Source organism: Mya arenaria, chromosome 9 (assembly GCF_026914265.1).
Source record: "Mya arenaria isolate MELC-2E11 chromosome 9, ASM2691426v1".
NCBI classification, from domain to species: domain Eukaryota; kingdom Metazoa; phylum Mollusca; class Bivalvia; order Myida; family Myidae; genus Mya; species Mya arenaria.
Window position 1 is genome coordinate 46,456,544 of NC_069130.1, and position 18,604 is coordinate 46,475,147.

General features: G+C 36.4%; 1 protein-coding gene across 1 annotated transcript; it reads left to right on the forward strand.

The window, feature by feature from the left end:
- Positions 1–1,225: 1,225 nt before the first annotated feature.
- Positions 1,226–8,699, forward strand: LOC128245326 (uncharacterized). The gene is made up of 6 exons (XM_052963451.1): positions 1,226–1,245; positions 4,022–4,128; positions 6,758–6,863; positions 7,364–7,578; positions 7,915–7,995; positions 8,381–8,699. The coding sequence occupies exons 2-5, from the start codon at positions 4,126–4,128 to the stop codon at positions 7,975–7,977; spliced, it is 387 nt and encodes a 128-aa protein (XP_052819411.1). The 5' UTR covers positions 1,226–1,245; positions 4,022–4,125; the 3' UTR covers positions 7,978–7,995; positions 8,381–8,699.
- Positions 8,700–18,604: the final 9,905 nt, after the last annotated feature.

The window sequence follows — 18,604 nt, forward strand, 5'->3', positions numbered from 1 at the left end:
TAAGTCGAAAGGCCAGAAAATAATGACATTTCTCATTTGACGTTATTTTTAAAGTACAACACTTGTCTCTGATGTGCTTCTTTAAAAGATTTCTAAAGAGAATTATAATAAGCATGAGCTTTTTTAGGTACATTTGGTCATCGTTTTTCTATCTATATGGTTATTTTTATGAATTAGCCCTTTTGCAGTCAATATGGCATAACAGATATTTCAAGCAATTTGATAATGAACTAAGAAAAATAATTTATTGAATATTTTACAAAATTAATGCATAAACTGTTAAAGGGCAGTGTGCAAAAAACAGTGTAACCATAAAATAGGTTCATCATATCAGGTCATGTCAATGATTTTTTTTTTTAAGCAAAATCAGCTGTTTTGTTTTGCATCATTGCCTTGTGTGTATTCCAGGTTCTTGACGCCTATCTGCACCTGCTGACTCAGTCTAGAAATGTGTTCCACATATCCAGTGTTGTCATGACAGCCATTTTTATGGACAATCGGGAAATACATTCTCTGCTACGAAAGGTTAGTTTTCAAAGTTGCATAGAAAGATTTAATTATTTAAAAGTGAATTAATAGATTATGGAAATAAACAACTTACTAAATACGAAAACTACTATTTAATTTACGATAAATTCGAAAAAATGCATGAAATATTGACCTTTTATGAGGTGGGTCCAAACTGCTATCAAGTCAATAGGGTCATAGACTTGTCTTAAAATAAGAGTTATTTCCAAAGATGAATTGTATAAAAGTTGATTTTTCATTGCTTTGGAAAGCCAATGCCATCATATTTAATGGTTATAACTGGTCCCAATCCAAGAAGATATAATACATATCTTATTTGTATTGCCAAGGATATAATACTAATCTTATTTGTATTGGAAGCACTATTTTGAATACTTGTAATCCGGAATTCAAGGACCTGGGTTTAAAGATATAGATTTAATAGTATGATACAGTAAATTCTAAGAATTTTTAAGTTAAAAATATTTTCTAGAGATACTTTTGGCTTTATCAGTGACAATGTGATGCAATATGTACCTTTGAAGTCATATAATATTATAATTATTTGATGTGAAAATGTATCAAAATACATTCTTTGTATTAGGTCTGATTGAATTGAATTCCGGGTAGATTTATTAAGCTATTGTTACATGTGTTCTTTTTTTGAAGGAGTCTTTGTGTGGATACGAGTACTGTATTGGTGCAGTCAATCAAGGAGGCAACCACTGGACATTAATGGTAATATTATGGTATTTGTTTATCCATGTTTAAAATGTCTGTATTAACTTCTTTTTCCTGAATTCATGCGCATAGCTTTAATTTATTTCTACTCTACTATTTGAAGAAGAAAGGAGGGCTATACTACTTGCCACAGCGATGCCGTCGCCATCAATTAACTTAATACTTCACACAGTTGTTCAGGGCCATCACATGATGAAGTTATATAACTTCATATTATCCTCTATACAAATGGAGGATTTTCATGGGATTGTGCTTGTGGCCATAAGGATCAAGGTCAGTGTTACAAAAAATATAAAGAAAGCAGTTGAAACTGAATCTCTTCTGCCAATCATAAAAGTCCTGGTTTAGTCAAATTGCGATTCTTGTTCACTTCTTAATTTGATTGTTTTATTGCTTTTGACTGGCACATATTACATCGTTATCAGGTGTTTTTTGGCAATATTTATAGCTGGTATTTGGTCATGTTCCCAATGCCAAAAAGTATCTTATTTTCCCAATTTCCAACAAAAACATGATTACATGCAAGCGTATAATCATAGAGGCAAACAATGATGTAATATCCGGGTTATTGTATTCACTTCTTAGTCCAATTAAGTGCCAAAAAATTACCTATTAAATAATTTACAATATTTATATAATATATTTGCTACAAATTAATATTGTAATCATTTAATGTGGTAAGCACCCATCTAATTGTGCTAGAATGTCAATGACCCTTATGACTTTGATTTTTGTAATTGTTGATGTGACAAAGGATCGAAGTGGGGGCTCTGTTTCTTATGTATGCATCTCTAGTTTCTTTAAAAAATAAAAGTCAAATTAATCACATGAAAATTTAAAATTTGCAAAAAAATTCATAAAAGCTGTTGAAATTAATTCAGAATGTGCACTTCAGTTGTTATATGACAGTTTGCATTATTATGAGCCTTTGGCAAAATTTAAGCTGAATTTGTTTCATATTGATTATGTAAATATCAACAGATAATATGCCTAAGTGAAAGGAAGATAATCTACCTAAATCCACTTGGAGAAACTGAAATAACACAGCAACAAATATTGCTACGTTGGTAGTAAGTGACGATGTTGATCAGTTTGAAAGAGTTCAGTTTCTTTTGTTGTTTTCAAGTTTGTTACTTTCGATATTGATTGTTCTAAAATGATTGTTATAAGTATAGTTGTTTGAGCTTAAAGTGGGAGATGAGCAATGTGGCATAGATGGTGGTTTGTTATTAAATACATGTCGTTTAAGGTCCTCAGCTTAATCTTACATAAATAAATATATTTGCCTTATGAAATAGTTCATGTATGTTAAAAGATAATGTAGATTCTAGTTAGAGGTAGATTAATAAGTAGATATATCTATTGTTTAGATCTATAGATTGATTAATTACAAGTGAAGTTGCGAGTTGGAATCGTTATGTTCGAGTCTCAGCATCCATAGTATCAAACCAAAACTGTGCAGCATTGTTAAGGACTAATTAAATGACACCAGCCCACGTTCACGCACAGTAACTTGCACAGTAGTATTCAAATATGCTAGAAGATGATTTGTATTAATGACACTGAAAAATCATTAACTCCAATTTCAAACACATCCAGTTATAAATGATAACCTAAATGTAAATAAAAGTATTCTAAGTAAGAGGAAGGACTGTTAAATGAGCTAAAGAACAGTCAAATTGACTGCGTCTCTGTGAGTATTTATGTTACCCAAAAGTCGCTTTGCTGCACATGACAAATACAGAAAGAAATGCATTACAATCAAATGAACAACATGAAACATGATCTACACATATTCAAGAAGTTTAGTAGTAAGTTAAGTGTTTGCAGCTTTGTATACTTGCTCCCTATACATCCAAAGTAAGAAGTTCCTGAAGCAGGTGGCATAAATATTTGACACTGCCAAGTAAGTTGGAATCTCTAAAAACGTCTTCTTTCTGGCTAAAATGTTACAGTTACAATGTTGAATATGAAAACTCATTGATTATCTATATGGTCAATAGCTTGTGAATAATAAATGTAAACCGGTTTCTAAAAGAGAAGGAATTTAGATAGTCCAAAAGTTTGGACAATCACAAGTCTTACGGTCCTTACAGATGTACTGACATTTAAGCTCCTTTTAGACATCAAATTGTTGTTATCTGTTACATTGTTACTTGTTGTTTTATTATGTTATTTTTTGGCCATAGAATTGTCAAAAGTGTTTCTTTATACAGAAGTCTTCTTAAAGGGTGTGAATCGCTTTCTAGGGTTTTGATGATCAAAATTGTACAAATCAGCAATTCGTATTCGATAACCTTATATCTTGTCTGTTTTTATTAATTCGTATATGTCAATATAATTATAGACATCCAATGTTCTCCTGGTAAATTTTACTTTGAACAACATAGTTTAATATTTTAAGGAAAAAAAAAATGTTTTAACAATTTATCACAGAACCTGATTCACAACCTTTAAAGTAAAGAAATACATTGATACATATATTTTTACACCATGCTCATCAAATTCCAAATGGTTACTCAAATATTAAATTGATAAAAAAAATGTTAAAAACCATTACAGGTTTATAAATCAAGATTGCTACATGGCAATTATTGTCAATAAAAGGCTTGGACACTTGCATATTTAAAAAATATGAAAATGCACTTCATTTATGACTTGTTTCAATGTAATTGAAGTAAATTTTCGAGACTCAAACTTAAAGAGTAGCCAGTGCTGTCTTACTTATTAGCAACCACTTGTAGCCATCTTTTCAGTTACTTGTATGTCCCAGGTGAGATCAAACTCACAACCGCCTCCACTTGATTCAAAGTTTCTACCCACTGATGTATTGAAGGAGCTATTTCACATATTTCAAGATGTGGAGTGTATGTGTTGATGGTAAGTTCATCTCCAATATTTTTATGCCCCCCTTCGAAGAAGAGGGGTATATTGCTTTGCACATGCATGTCGGTATGTCGGTCGGTCGGTTGGTCGGTCGGTCAGTCCGTCGGTAGACCAAAGCTTGTCCGAGTGATAACTGAACAATTCCTGGACGTATGGTCATCAAACTTCACATGAAGGTTGGGCCTGACCATTAGATGACCCCTATTGATTTTGGGGGTCATCGGGTCAAAGGTCAAGGTCACAGTGACCTTTAATGGTAAAATAATTTTAAAGCTTGTCCGAGTGATAACTCAACAATGCCTGCACCCATGGCCCTCAAACTTGACATGGAGGTTGGGCCTGACCAGTAGATGACCCCTATTGTTTTGGGGGGTCATCAGGCCAAAGGTCAAGGTCACAGTGACCTTGAATGGTAAAAGGTCGTCCGAGTGATAACTTGACAATGCCTGCACCCATGGCCCTCAAACTTGACTTGGAGGTTGGGCCTGACCAGTAGCTGACCCCAATTGTTTTTGGGGCTCATCGGGTCAAAGGTCAAGTTCACAGTGACCTTGAATGGTAAAAGGTTGTCCGAGTGATAACTCAACAATGCCGGCACCCATGGCCCTCATAATTGAATTGGAGGTTGGGCCTGACCAGTAGATGACCCCTATTGTTTTTGGGGGTCATCGGGCCAAAGGTCAAGGTCACAGTGACCTTGAATGGTAAAAGGTTTTCCGAGTGATAATTCGACAATGCCTGCACCCATGGCCCTCATAATTGAATTGGAGGTTGGGCCTGAACAGTAGAAGACCCCTATTGTTTTTGGGGGTCATCTGGCCAAAGGTCAAGGTCACAGTCACCTTGAATGGTTAAAGGTTTTCCGTGTGATAACTTGACAATGCCTGCACCCATGGCCCTCAAACTTGACTTGGAATTGGGCCTGACCAGTACATGACCCCTTTTGTTTTTTGGGGTCATCTGGCCAAAGGTCAAGGTCACAGTCACCTTGAATGGTAAAAGGTTGTCCGAGTGATAACTCGACAATGCCTGCACCCATGGCCCTCAAACTTGACTTGGAGAATTGGCCTGACCAGGAGATGACACCTATGGTTTTTGGGGGTCATCTGGCTAAAGGTCAAGGTCACAGTGACCTGGAATGGTAAAAGGTTGTCCGAGTGATAACTCGACAATGCCTGCACCCATGGCCCTCAAACTTGACTTGGAGGTTGGGCCTGGCCAGAAGATGGTCCCTATTGATTTTAGGGGTCATTGGGCTAAAGGTCAAGGTCACAGTGACCTGGAATGGTAAAAGGTTATCCGAGTGATAACTTGACAATGCCTGCACCCATGGCCCTCAAACTTGACTTGGAGGTTGGGCCTGGCCAGAAGATGGTCCCTATTGATTTTAGGGGTCATTGGGCCAAAGGTCAAGGTCACAGTGACCTTGAATGATAAAAGGTTGTCCGAGTGATAACTCAACAATGCCTGCACCCATGGCCCTCAAACTTGACATGGAGGTTGGGCCTGACCAGTAGATGACTCCTATTGATTTTAGGGGTCAAAGGTCAAGGTCAGTGACCTTGAAAGCGAACTCGACAATTCCTGGACCTGTGGTCATCAAACTTGACATGAAGGTTGGGCCTGCCCAGTAGATGACCCCTATCGACTTTTGGGGTCATCAGGCCAAGGTCAATGTCACAGTAACCTTTAAAGCAAAAAAGTTAACAAATCTTCTCCCACTGATATCTCAACAATGCCTGACCCTATGATCATTAAACTTGACATGGATGCTAAGCCTGACCAGTAGATCACCCTTATTGATTTTAAAATTTAGGATTTATAGAGCCAAAGGTCAAGGTCACAGTGATCTTGAATGGTAAAAGGTTGTCGGAGTGATAACTGATGCCTGAACCCATGGCCTTCAAACTTGACTTGGAGTTGCATCTGACTTGTAGATGACCTCTTATGATTTAAGGGGTCATTGGGTCAAAGGTCAAGGCCACAGTGACCTTGAACAAAAAAAAACTTTCTGTGATATAACTTGACAATGCCTGCACCCTTGGCCCTCGAACTTAACATTTAGGTTTCTGGTGACCAGCTGATGACTCTGGATTTTGAGTTCATAGAGTCAAAGGTCATGGTCATGGTCATAACACACTCTATCCTCACACTTTAATGGTCATAATCTTAAAACTGCCTTAACGGCAACAAACCAGCTGTCGTTTCGGTCCATGCATATTTCATTTAATTGTCCATATAATCCTGACAACATGGCGCTCAGGGGGGGGGGGGGGGGGGCATAATGTTTGACAAACATCTCTTGTTTCCAAGGTTTTTCTTACCAGTGTGTTTGCATTTATTTCTTAATTACTTTCTTCTTAATCCCTTTTATTGCAGAACTGTATGAATAATCAATCCCTTTTAAACTGTCCATTCGAACCAACACAGCAAATGAAATTGAAGTTGCAGTGATGGTATTGATTGTATCAGATAGATATGTGCACAGCATGTGTTTAAATGCAGTCATGGTTTTGCCAATTGGCAGAAGGAATATAGTGTACAATACAAATCAACACAAACAACAAAACAAAAAGCTCATGACAATTTCCATTAGATAAGCAGTTGTTGATATATATTTTAGCTGGTAGAACGCTTCCTTAATGGACAGAGTTTGCAGTTCAGTATGAAGAAAGACGAACTGGTAGGTGTGCGAAAAACCATTGCTGCCCATCTGCTCCATAATGCAGGTAATGCAGGTATAAGTTGGTTATACTGGTGTTATTTGTATACTTCAATAGAATTATACTAGTCTTTATTTGATATGTTTGTTTCTGCAGTATTTATCCTTTGGTCAAAAATGTTCCTGTTACAATTAAAAATTGAGTAGTAAAAAAAATCAATAGAATTGTAATCATGTAGACCAGGCAACTGCCGGATGAAGGGCTGGTGTTGTGCATGTTGTGTTTTGAGGTGGTTTGGCATAATGATGTGTCTTGACTGATTGTTTCACATGCCCTGATCCTTTAGTGTTTCTTTGTTGATGATGGTTGACTTTTCTTCATATTTAGACATGAAATTTGTTGAAAGCAAATTTAAAATGTGTGAGGAAATTTTCTTCAACAAATGTCTGTATAATGGAAAGTCAAATAACTTAAAAAGCTTAATCTGAGTTATTGTATGAATATGCAGTTTTATACTTTCGGTATTGATTAGTATTTACTCATGCGTCACATTTTCTCAAACATAGTGATGATAGAACCAACTGTTGAAGATGGCATACCAGCTGTTGAGGAAGCTGCTCAGTCCCAAAGCCAACCTATAGAAGAAGCTGCCATATCAGCTGTTGAAGAAGCTGTTGATTCAAAAAGCCAACCTCCTGTTGACAAAGCCACCATACCTGCTGATCAGCTCGCAAGCCAACCTCCTGTAGAGAAAGCTTGCAAGAGAAAAAGGAAGGACAAGGTAGGTTTGAATAAGGATAACATAAATAAGACGTTTGTTTAATGTATCTTTAAACACCAGGTCTGATTTTTCTTACTCATGATGTCAAATCTGCTGAAAAAAGCTACTTATTTAAATGGATGACTTCAATACTTTATTGACACAATCAAATGAATTATTAGTGCTCTACTGGAGACTGGAGTTTCACCGTAGCTCTAGTTTGACCATATCTGTCATAGTTCCCTAAACAAGAAATGCAGAGTGGCCCTTGACTTGTTAAAGATAAAGCCTTATATCTCAGTTTAGGGGACATATGTTTTGCTTGCAATACTCAAGTTACTTGTCACTGGTTTTCAGGGGAAATCTTCCATTTTTCTACTCGAAGCAGAAGAAGTCAAGCAGAATTTATTGAGTCTGTAGAAAAAGGAACGATGGCAGGTAAGAGGTTTATCAGTTTTACATTTTTATGGTATTGTGAGTAAGAAGTGACTGCAAATGTATGATTTTATTTTTTTAAACAATATATCTTAGTGCCTGATAAAGTCTAATCTGTCATATAATCTGTGTAATTTGCATGAAACAGACGATTCACTTGTGTGTAATGGTAAAAAAAACAAGTTGATGGGGCGGATATCTTGTGCATAAACTGAAGTTTCATCTTGAAAATGCAACAAAATAGGATATCTTATGCATAAACTGAAGTTTCATCTTGGAAATGCAATAAGATATACACATACACAAATCCTTTTATTTCAATAGTATAGGCTTAGTATGTGTATATTAAGTACAAAAAGCAGGTTATGGAAATATATTTTGTTTTTAGGCTATATTGGCACTGTGATTCATGCAATGAGTGGTACCATCCTGTTTGCATGGGTTTTGATGAAAAGGAAGAACCACATGTATACATTTGCCCTTCATGTCAGGTAAAAGATATAAAGCCAGTTCACAGATGTTACACTGTAGGTTAGAGGCTTACATACAGCAAATTGAAATCAAGTATCCTGAGTTTTACTTTTTCTTGACCTGTTAAGAAAGTGAATGTCAGTGATAGAACCAGTACAAATGTTGTAAATGTGGATAACACAAGTGATATATAGTGCTTCATTTTGCTGTTTTCACATACAAATTGATTTGATAGTACTGAGGGCTTTGATATCTGTAAAACTTACCAATACAAAGAAGTAATGAACTTTCAGTGAAAAAATCTAAGAGGTTTTGTTTATTTATTTTTAAAAAAGTAAAAGCAAAACTTAACTTGATTAAATGAAATCTTTATTGACATGGTTATAGTATTCAGTAGTATTGATGACAGTTCTCACTTCAAGTATTATGTTTTAGAAGGTGCCTTCATTTCATTTATGTGAATCAGAAACCAAATCAACCTGACCACTGTTCATACTTGGTCTGTGTTTAAACATATTTCAGGTGAAAATTAAAAGAAAGGCATGCCCTACACTTGAGGAAGTTGAAGAAAAGCTGCGAAAAGACACTGAAGTAGAAAACTCAGATCCTATGGACGAAACTTTGGCAGGAGGTTTGCAGGACCATTCTGAAACAACCCCAGTCTTTTTGAACCATCCACATGTGAGGTTTTTCATTGAGATTAAAAAAAGAAAAGGACAAGAAATTTTAATTCAGGCATCTGGTTGGGGTGAATTTGTATTGATGTCAGAGAATGATTTTGAGAACTATGAGTCGTTCAAAAATAAAACTACAGAGGACCTACTAATATTAGATTGTTCCCTGGAGTACTTTTTAAGTGTTTGTGTCAAGGAAAAGGTAGAAGTATTGTATTATACAGACTTTATTGTTAGGCTCGTTCCTTCGAATGTCATTGACCAATACAAGAAATGGCTAGAAGAAGCAAAATGTAGTCTTCATCTTGACTAGTTTTTTTTGTGAAACCTTACAGAAGGTTAACCAAGTAAAATGTTTGTTATTAAGACTGCATTGTCAGGATGCTTGATAATTTTGGAATGTTTAATGTATTATTTTGTCTTTGTGTTATACATTTCTTCTAAGTAGACAATGGTCAAGCTTTAATTTATTATGGAAGTGAATTAAGGCAGAAGTATTTACAGTTTACCGGTACTTTCATCAGTGTTTATTAAGTAATTTCTTTGCTATTGATCAAAAAGATATTTGTGGCAAAACAAATTTCAGCTGCTGACAGTCAACTTGGTACTATGTTAAAATTCTGGGATTGACTTGAATCAGTCGTTACCATTGTGAGGCTCTGCTTTACAGTTGAGATACCTGATATTGGAGTAACTAGTTTGCAGAAAATTTATTCAGCACTGTAGATTGTACATTTTAGTTTGGGAATTAGGAATTAGGGGGTTATAGGGCGTGTCAAGTTGGTTGTTGCTTTTTCCTTGGTAGGGCCCTTGTGCACAGTCTACCTTGGATTTATGTTAAAAACAATAATATTGTTTAAACTATGATATCATAATGTGGGTGAGAAATATTATCGTATCTAGTCAACACACTTAAAGGGGACACCAGATGGTCCAAAAAAAGACAAATGCACAATATCCACAAGACGAGCCTAGAATTGTCAATACCAGCTAGTATAAGACTGATTAAACATCATTTTACATAATTAAAATAATATTTTGTCTCAGTCTTAGCTGACTAAACCCTTTAAAATTAGCGCATAATGGTTTCTCACTTTATAGTGTGTATATTTAGCATGTGAAAGTCATGTTATTAGTACAGATACATATACCAATGCTACTTCTATATTTACTGGGATTCACATGGTAGACAGCCTCAGTAAATTATGAATTGAAAAAAAGGTGCAAAAAATGCTAAATATAACTGTGTTGTAAGCGATTTGATACAGTAAGTAAGATTCAATACATGTACACAACGATATTAACTTTATGTAAGTTTTTGACATTTTTTTTCCTTGCATTTGTATCATCTGGTGTCTATTCCCTTTAAAGGCCCTTGATCTCTCATTACACATGATATGTCTTGAAATCAAAATCAAAAGGGAATGTACATAGTTTTTGTAACCTGTGTGACTTATTGTTGGAGTTGAATATGACATGGAATAAAACATGACCTTTAGAAATATTATTTCAAAAGAATTGAAAATTAAACATTAGATATAAGGAAAATGGGTATCCACATTATGGTTAGGTAATTGCAAGTTGCGCTATCATTTGAGGTGTTTGATTTGTAATAAGTTTATTTATTGCATGCAGAAAATTATTACATTTTTATGATCAGTAGATTCATTTCATACGGGTCATTAAATAGCGAACGCAAAGCATGATTTAAAGACCAGTAAATGGCAAACCATCCCATGTTCTATCACTTCTTATTCAATTGAAATAGATAACATTAAAATCAATTAATTGTTATTTTTACCTCTTTTTTCAGTGATTTCAGACCAATCGATATGTAAAAAAAAAGATTATTTAAGCCTATTTTGCCAATTAACATGAAAAATATGTTTGTGTATCTACACTCAACGAAACTTCTATCCTTTGTATTTTTGGATAACTTTAGTAAAATTCAAGGGAAATAAGAATTACTCTGCATGCTTTAAGATTATTGCATTTGACAATTTTTGATAGAAATTCGTTAGTAGTGATTTTTTTTGGTTTGCCTAAGGAAAGTGTGTCGCCCCCTTAAACAAATTTAGAAAATTGGAAGTATTGTGCATTTTTTATGATTACTTTTTTATAACAACATAATATAATTATACTTATTAGAAATTCTTCATACTAAATACAAGTTTAAAGGATAAATTACATGTTCGCCATTGCATTTCATGCTGATTTAAAAAAATCATTTAAAAAATGATAAACTTATGTTTGTATTAAGTAATATGAATAATATTACCATCACCTTTGTTTAATTATGTGCAAATATAGAAAAATAATGTAAACATGTCTCAATTTGTTATTGTTTAACATCTTTAATTGTTGGATTGATTTCTATGAACTTAAATTTTTTTACCATTCAATGATTTGATATTCAGTAATACATGTGAGAAAAATTGATTCTTTTTTTCTATTTCTTTTTTTATTCTTTTCTTGGAATAAAATAAAATAATAGAAATAAGTATTCAGTGTAATGTACATCGCATTAATGATAATAGCCACAAACTCAGAAAATATAAGCTCAGTTCTAAAGTATATGCTTTATCTTACAAAATTATTACATTAACATCCTTGTGTAACAACTTTGTGCCTTATAACATGTAATATATATTGCTGTACATACTGTATATATGGCCGTTTGTTTGTTAAATATGTTTAAATCACTTTTGGGTGGAAATAAAGAGAATAATAAGTGACTGTTATTTCCTGAAGATTTCTTATTAAATCGAGACTTTTTCTGCAATTTTTTGAAGCACCTTTTTTCATGCTAATAACTTGAAACTATTGCCCAAATAATTAAAAGCCAAATGTTTGAAAAGTGTTTGAAAGTTAATATAATGTAAGTCCTGACCCCAATATCTCGAAACTTGTTGGGCTTGGTCAGAATTTTTTTCATAATTTTTAGCTCACCTGAGCACGAATTGCTCAAGGTGAGCTATTGTGATCGCCCTGTGTCTGTTGTCCATCGTCGTCTGTCGTCAACAATTTGACTGTTAACACTAGAGGTCACAATTTGGGCACAATCTGAATGAAACTCGGTCAATATGTTACCATCAATGAAAGCTTGGACGAGTTCGATCATCTGGGGTCAAAAACTAGGTCACAAGGGTCAAATCATAGGAAAAGCTTGTTAGCACTCTAGCGGTCACATGGATGACTGTATATTCATGAAACTTAGTCAGAATGTATATATTGATGAGCTCTAGGCTAAGTTCGAATCTTGGTAATGTGTGGTCAAAAACTAGGTCACCAGGTCAAATAATAGGAAAAGCATGTTAACACTCTAGAGGCCACATTTATGACCATATGTTCATGGAACTTGATCAGAATGTTATTCTTGATAATCTTTAGGTTGAGTTTCAAACTGGGAAATCAGAGGTCAAAAACCAGACCACTAGGTCAGATCATAGAAAACCTTTGTAAACACTGTAGAGGTTACATTCTTTGTTTGATCACCATGAAACTATGTCAGAATTTTTGTGTTTATGAAGTCTATGTCATGTTTGAAACTGAGTAAACTCAGTTCAAAAACTAGGTCACGAAGTCAAATCATAGAAACATTGTTAAAACACTGTTGAGGCCATATTTTCTAATTTATCTATATGAAACCTGGTCAGAATGTACTTATTACAGCAAGGTAAGGTTTGCAACTGGGTCATCCGTGATATTAAAAAAAACTTGGTCACTAGGAAGGATCTAACCCCCTGTCACAATTGCCCTCGCCCTGAAAATACTTATTTCACACTTAAATTGGATCAGGTGAGCGATACAGGGCCTTCAGGGCCCTCTTGTTTATGATAATTGTTTAACCAGCATATGTGTTTTGGTATTTATACATGAGTTGTAATGTAAAAGTGAAATAATATTGACTCTTCTTAAAAAGTGTCTAGTTGTTACCTTCCATTTTTCATGTAAAATTATTTCATGTTGTTGCATTTGTTACGATTTTTTTCTGGATTGGCAATAAAATAATTAACCTGTGCTGTATTTCTTCTCAAATATTGATGAGGACCACCTGGTTAAGTCCTTGAAAATGTTAATAAATAAGGAGTTATTAGACAAGTTATTAGGAGATGTCATATTGCACATATATATTTGGGTTTGTCAGCCTCATAGCACAACAGCTAATTTAAACAAAAATATGGATGCGTGGGTCATTCAGGTCAGATTTTAGAATAACTTGCCATATATGTTAACCATGATGAGACGATGTGTTGCGTGCAATATTGAGGGCCCCTACCTCAAAGGTCAAGGTCATTGGCAGATAGATGGACCGTGTCTAGAACATTACTTTTATATGCATTTAAGGACTTTTATATAACTTGTCACATGGAACACCAAAGCCTGCTGCTGATCGATGTGGGAAAACTGTCCGTCAATTGCAGACAAGCCGAGGAATAAACTGGTTGTGAAGTTGTGAAGATCAAGTAAATTCTATAAAGACTTGTCAACGGTACATGTGTATACACCATAATTTATTATGGTGGACTATCTAGATAAAGGCTCAAAGCTGCACTCTCACAGATCTTCCCTTTTGACAACTTTTTAATTTCTTGTCTTGGAATGAGCAATTTTTTGCGTAAATATCTGCAAACCAATAATAAAAGAATGCTGACAAAAGATGAGATCGCAGATTTTCATATTTCCATTCGAAAAGTAATGTTTTATGGCTTAAACCGTTTCTAGAAAAATGCATAAAACATCAATTTTTGAACTTAAATATAAACATCTGCGATCTAATGTTTGGTCAGTCTTATATAACTGGTTTCCATCGATGATCGCAAAAATTGGCTCGTTCCAAGACAAAAATTAAAAAATGTGCAAAATGTTCAATCTGTGAGAGTGAAGCTTTAAGTTCAAAGGTCAAGGGATTAACTTAAAAAATAGACAAACATGCTGTACAGACATTTACAGCTTTTATGTCAGCGGGCTCAACATGTCGCCATGAGAAATCTAGTTTTAAAAAATTAATTTACGAATTACATTTGCAACAAACACACTTTTCAACAAAATCGCTTCATGGCCAAAATTCGGTATGAAGATTGCACGCGTCACTGTATACGCGCTATATATACCTATATACCTGGTTTGCACAGTGGTGTGTCAATCCTAAGGTCCTGGATTCAAATCCCGGGGCTGGCCGGTTACGGTCACTATGGCGATTAAATCAAATATTTACTCATGGGTTTCAACAAAAAATGGTGCTTGTTAATAATTGAGATTGATATTCAACAATAATACCAGAGTCTTATGCAGATGAGTGACTTCGCTTGCTTCTGCATCATCTACCTGCCTCTAGCTCAAAAAACAATACCGTTCCAGAGATGCAGCAGGGGCCGACCTCACCTGTTTGCCCGTGCTCAACCGAAGACAAAAATAAGAGTACCGATAGACAGGGCTTGAAATAGGGATTAATTAATTATCAACCACCCCCCTTTTACTTGTTTATAAGTAAGTGTTCAGTTGTGACCTTTCTGTTTGTCGACGAATGAGCCACAGCGATCAGATCCGACCTCGGAGGCTTTCCAGGCGAGGCATGACCTCTCGCTGGCTCTGTCCGTATTGCATTGTAAATACTCAAAGTTCCCTGCGCCACTAAGCATTATTCAAAGAATGTTGTTGTTTTTTTTTTTGCTTATCTATAAGCCGACTCGCTCAATTCCGTTTTGGAGGTCTTACCCGGGTCTTTCGATCGCCGTCCAGTATTAAAGTCCATCTCTTAGGCTAGCGGCTCGACGGTCCATCGTGGGTCACGGACATTACGGACCATGGACATTACGAAACAGACATAACGGACCAGCTTTGGTAGGTCTCTTGGTACCGGTTCCTTATAAACTTATGACTTATACAGGCCGTGCCTCGTACATCGTACAATGTACGTTCGTTTTAAAACCCTTGGTTGGTAATGAAAGCCCATCCCAACCCGCGTCGATAAGAACCACAGATTCACCATTCGCTTCACAAGCAAGCCCGGGTCGACCCAAGCACGGACAAATGGCTTGTCCGGTGTGCACGCAGCAATTATACTTCATTTGTATAAGACGCAAGAGCGACCTTCCAACAACTTTACTATAAGAGGGTAGAGCAACCTTCCAGCTACCTGACTTATCTGGTGTGCACGTAATTATATTACTATAAGAGGGTAGAGTGACATTCCAGCGACCAGACTTGTCTGGTGTGCACGTAATTATATCACTATAAAAGTGTAGAGCGACCTTCAAGCTACCTGACTTGTCTGGTGTGCACGTAATTATATCACTATAAGAGGGTAGAGCGACCTTCCAGCTACCTGACTTGTCTGGTTCGCACGTAATTTTATCACTATGAAAGTGTAGAGCGACCTTCCAGCTACCTGACTTGTCTAATGTGCACGTAATAATATTGCTGTAAGAGGCTATAGCGAACATCCAGCTACCTGACTTGTCTGGTGTGCACGTAATTATATTACTTTAAGAGGGTAGAGCGACCTTCCAGCGACCTGACATGTCTGGTGTGCACGTAATTATATTACTATAAGAGGCTAGAGCAACCTTCCAGCTACCTGACTTGTCTGGTGTGCACGTAATTATATTACTATATGAGGGTAGAGCGAACATCCAGCTACCTGACTTGTCTGGTGTGCACGTAAAAAGATACTTGAAGAGGGTAGAGCGACCTTCCAGCTACCTGACTTGTCTGGTGTGCACGTAATTATATTACTATATGAGGGTAGAGCGAACATCCAGCTACCTGACTTGTCTGGTGTGCACGTAATTATATTACTATAAGAGGGTAGAGCGACCTTCCAGCGACCTGACTTGTCTGGTGTGCACGTAATTATATTACTATAAGAGGGTAGAGCGACCTTCCAGCGACCTGACTTGTCTGGTGTGCACGTAATTATATTACTATAAGAGGGTAGAGCGACCTTCCAGCGACCTGACTTGTCTGGTGTGCACGTAATTATATTACTATAAGAGGCTAGAGCGCACATCCAGCTACCTGACTTGTCTGGTGTGCACGTAATTATATCACTATAAAAGTGTAGAGCGACATTCCAGCTACCTGACTTGTCTGGTGTGCACGTAATTATATCACTATAAAAGTGTAGAGCGACCTTCCAGCAACCTTACTATAAGAGGGTAGAGCAACCTTCCAGCGACCTGACTTGTCTGGTGTGCACGTAATTACATAACTTTAAGAGGGTAGAGCGACCTTCCAGCTACCTGACTTGTCTGGTGTGCACGTAATTATATTACTATAAGAGGGTAGAGCGACATTCCAGCTACCTGACTTGTCTGGTGTGCACGTAATTATATCACTATAAAAGTGTAGAGCGACCTTCCAACGACCTGACTTGTCTGGTGTGCACGTAATAATATTGCTATAAGAGGCTAGAGCGAACATCCAGCTACCTTACTTGTCTGGTGTACACGTAACTATATTGTTATAAGAGGGTAGAGCGACCTTCCAGCTACCTGACTTGTCTGGTGTGCACGTAATTATATTACTATATGAGGGTAGAGGGAACATCCAGCTACCTGACTTGTCTGGTGTGCACGTAATTATATTACTATATGAGGGTAGAGCGAACATCCAGCTACCTGACTTGTCTGGTGTGCACGTAATTATATTACTATAAGAGGGTAGAGCGACCTTCCAGCGACCTGACATGTCTGATGTGCACGTAATTATATTACTATAAGAGGATAGAGCGACCTTCCAGCGACCTGACTTGTCTGGTGTGCACTTAATAAGATTACTTGAAGAGGGTAGAGCGACCTTCCAGCTACCTGACTTGTCTGGTGTGCACGTAATAATATTACTATAAGACAGTAGAGCGACCTTCCAACGACATGACTTGTTCAGATAGTCTATTTACTTGTTAAATCGTGTTGTGTGTGTGTTTGTGCGTGCGTGCTTGTGTGCGTGTGCGCGCGCGCGCATGTGTGTGTGTGTGTGCAGTGCCTTAGCTACACTGAGGCACACGGAGGCACCTGCCTCGTTGTTTTTGGTGCATATAGCATTTTCTATAGCTCTAAAAATAATTTCTTTCCACTTACATCATTTGCCTTAATGTACACAAACCATCGATCAAAGAATGCAGGAAATCGCTTCTTGCAAAAAAATATATTCTGGGGGGATGCCCCCAGACCCCCATAGACCGTTCTGGCTACGGAACTGTGGTGTGTGTGTGTGTGTGTGTGTGTGTGTGTGTGCGTGCGTGCGTGCGTGCGTGCGTGCGTGCGTGCGTGCGTGCGTGCGTGCGTGCGTGTGTGTGTGTGTGTGTGTGTTTGTGTGCGTGTGCGTGTGTTTATGTGTGGTTAATGACCCACCCGTATAAAATTATATTCATGAAAAAAATATTTGATTTAATTTATACTATTATTATCCATATTTATAGTATTTTTTCATTGTTGTCAAAAAAACAACAACAATTAAACTTTTTTCATCCAAATTTAAAAATGAATATAAAACCAAATGGGATTTGTCTTTCTAGTACCTTTTATAGGCCTTAAATTCAACAAATCACTACTAAATAATCACATCAAGAATCAGCTTATATTTTCATTTTCTAAGTAATTTGGAAATTTACTTGTTTGAGCGCTCGAACATTGAAAATCCTGACACAGAGAGACTAACTTAGTAAATGGGTCTGAACAGGTCAAATTGTTCGAGCGCTCAAACAAAATTATAGGAAGATGGCCGGTTTGATTGCGAGTGGTTGGTTCAAGCGATTTGTAAGTGGTGGCAATTTGTTTGAGCGCTCAAACATTTTCCAAGAGTCCATTTCCATTTTCAATTTCTTAGGTCTCAAACATAGAGAATCTTTACACAGAGAAATGATCTCATGTAGTGGGACTGAGCAGGCCAAATTGTTCGAGCGCTCAAACAAAATGATGTGAATATTGATAGAATGGTTAAATGGTTCAAGCGATTACATTAGTTGTCAGTGTTCGAAGTTTGTTTGAGCGCTCGAACATTGGCCTGTAAAACCAGTTTGTTTGGGCGTCTTATTAATTTTTACTCAACGCATTTTGTTTGAGCGCTCGAACATTTATTTAATACCTGTAAAAGCAGTTTGTTTGGGCGCCTTACATTTTCATATTAAGCATTTTGTTTGAGCGCTCGAACATTTTCCTGTAAAAGCAATTTGTTTGGCCACCCTAACACTTTTCAGTACAGGCATTTTGTTTGAGCGCTCAAACATTATACCAGTGTATACTATATGTTGGTCAATAAAACATTTTTCGGTTAAAGCAGTTTGTTTGAGCGCTCAAACATTTTACCAGTTTTTCATTGAAGGAAGTTTCAGTGCTCAGTTTTCTCCTAATTTCAACAAATGCTGCTGAAGGCATGATAATTAAACTTTAATAGCACAATGATTTTTATAACATTTTATTTTTCACACAAACCCATACAATAGACTTAAAGGCATCTTATAAAAA

Bases quoted from the DNA above. Each gene is read 5' to 3' on its own strand.
- LOC128245326 (XM_052963451.1), top strand. The intron at 6,864-7,363 runs GTAATGCAGGTA...TCTCAAACATAG, and splicing joins CCATCTGCTCCATAATGCAG to TGATGATAGAACCAACTGTT. The intron at 7,579-7,914 runs GTAGGTTTGAAT...ACTGGTTTTCAG, and splicing joins AGAGAAAAAGGAAGGACAAG to GGGAAATCTTCCATTTTTCT.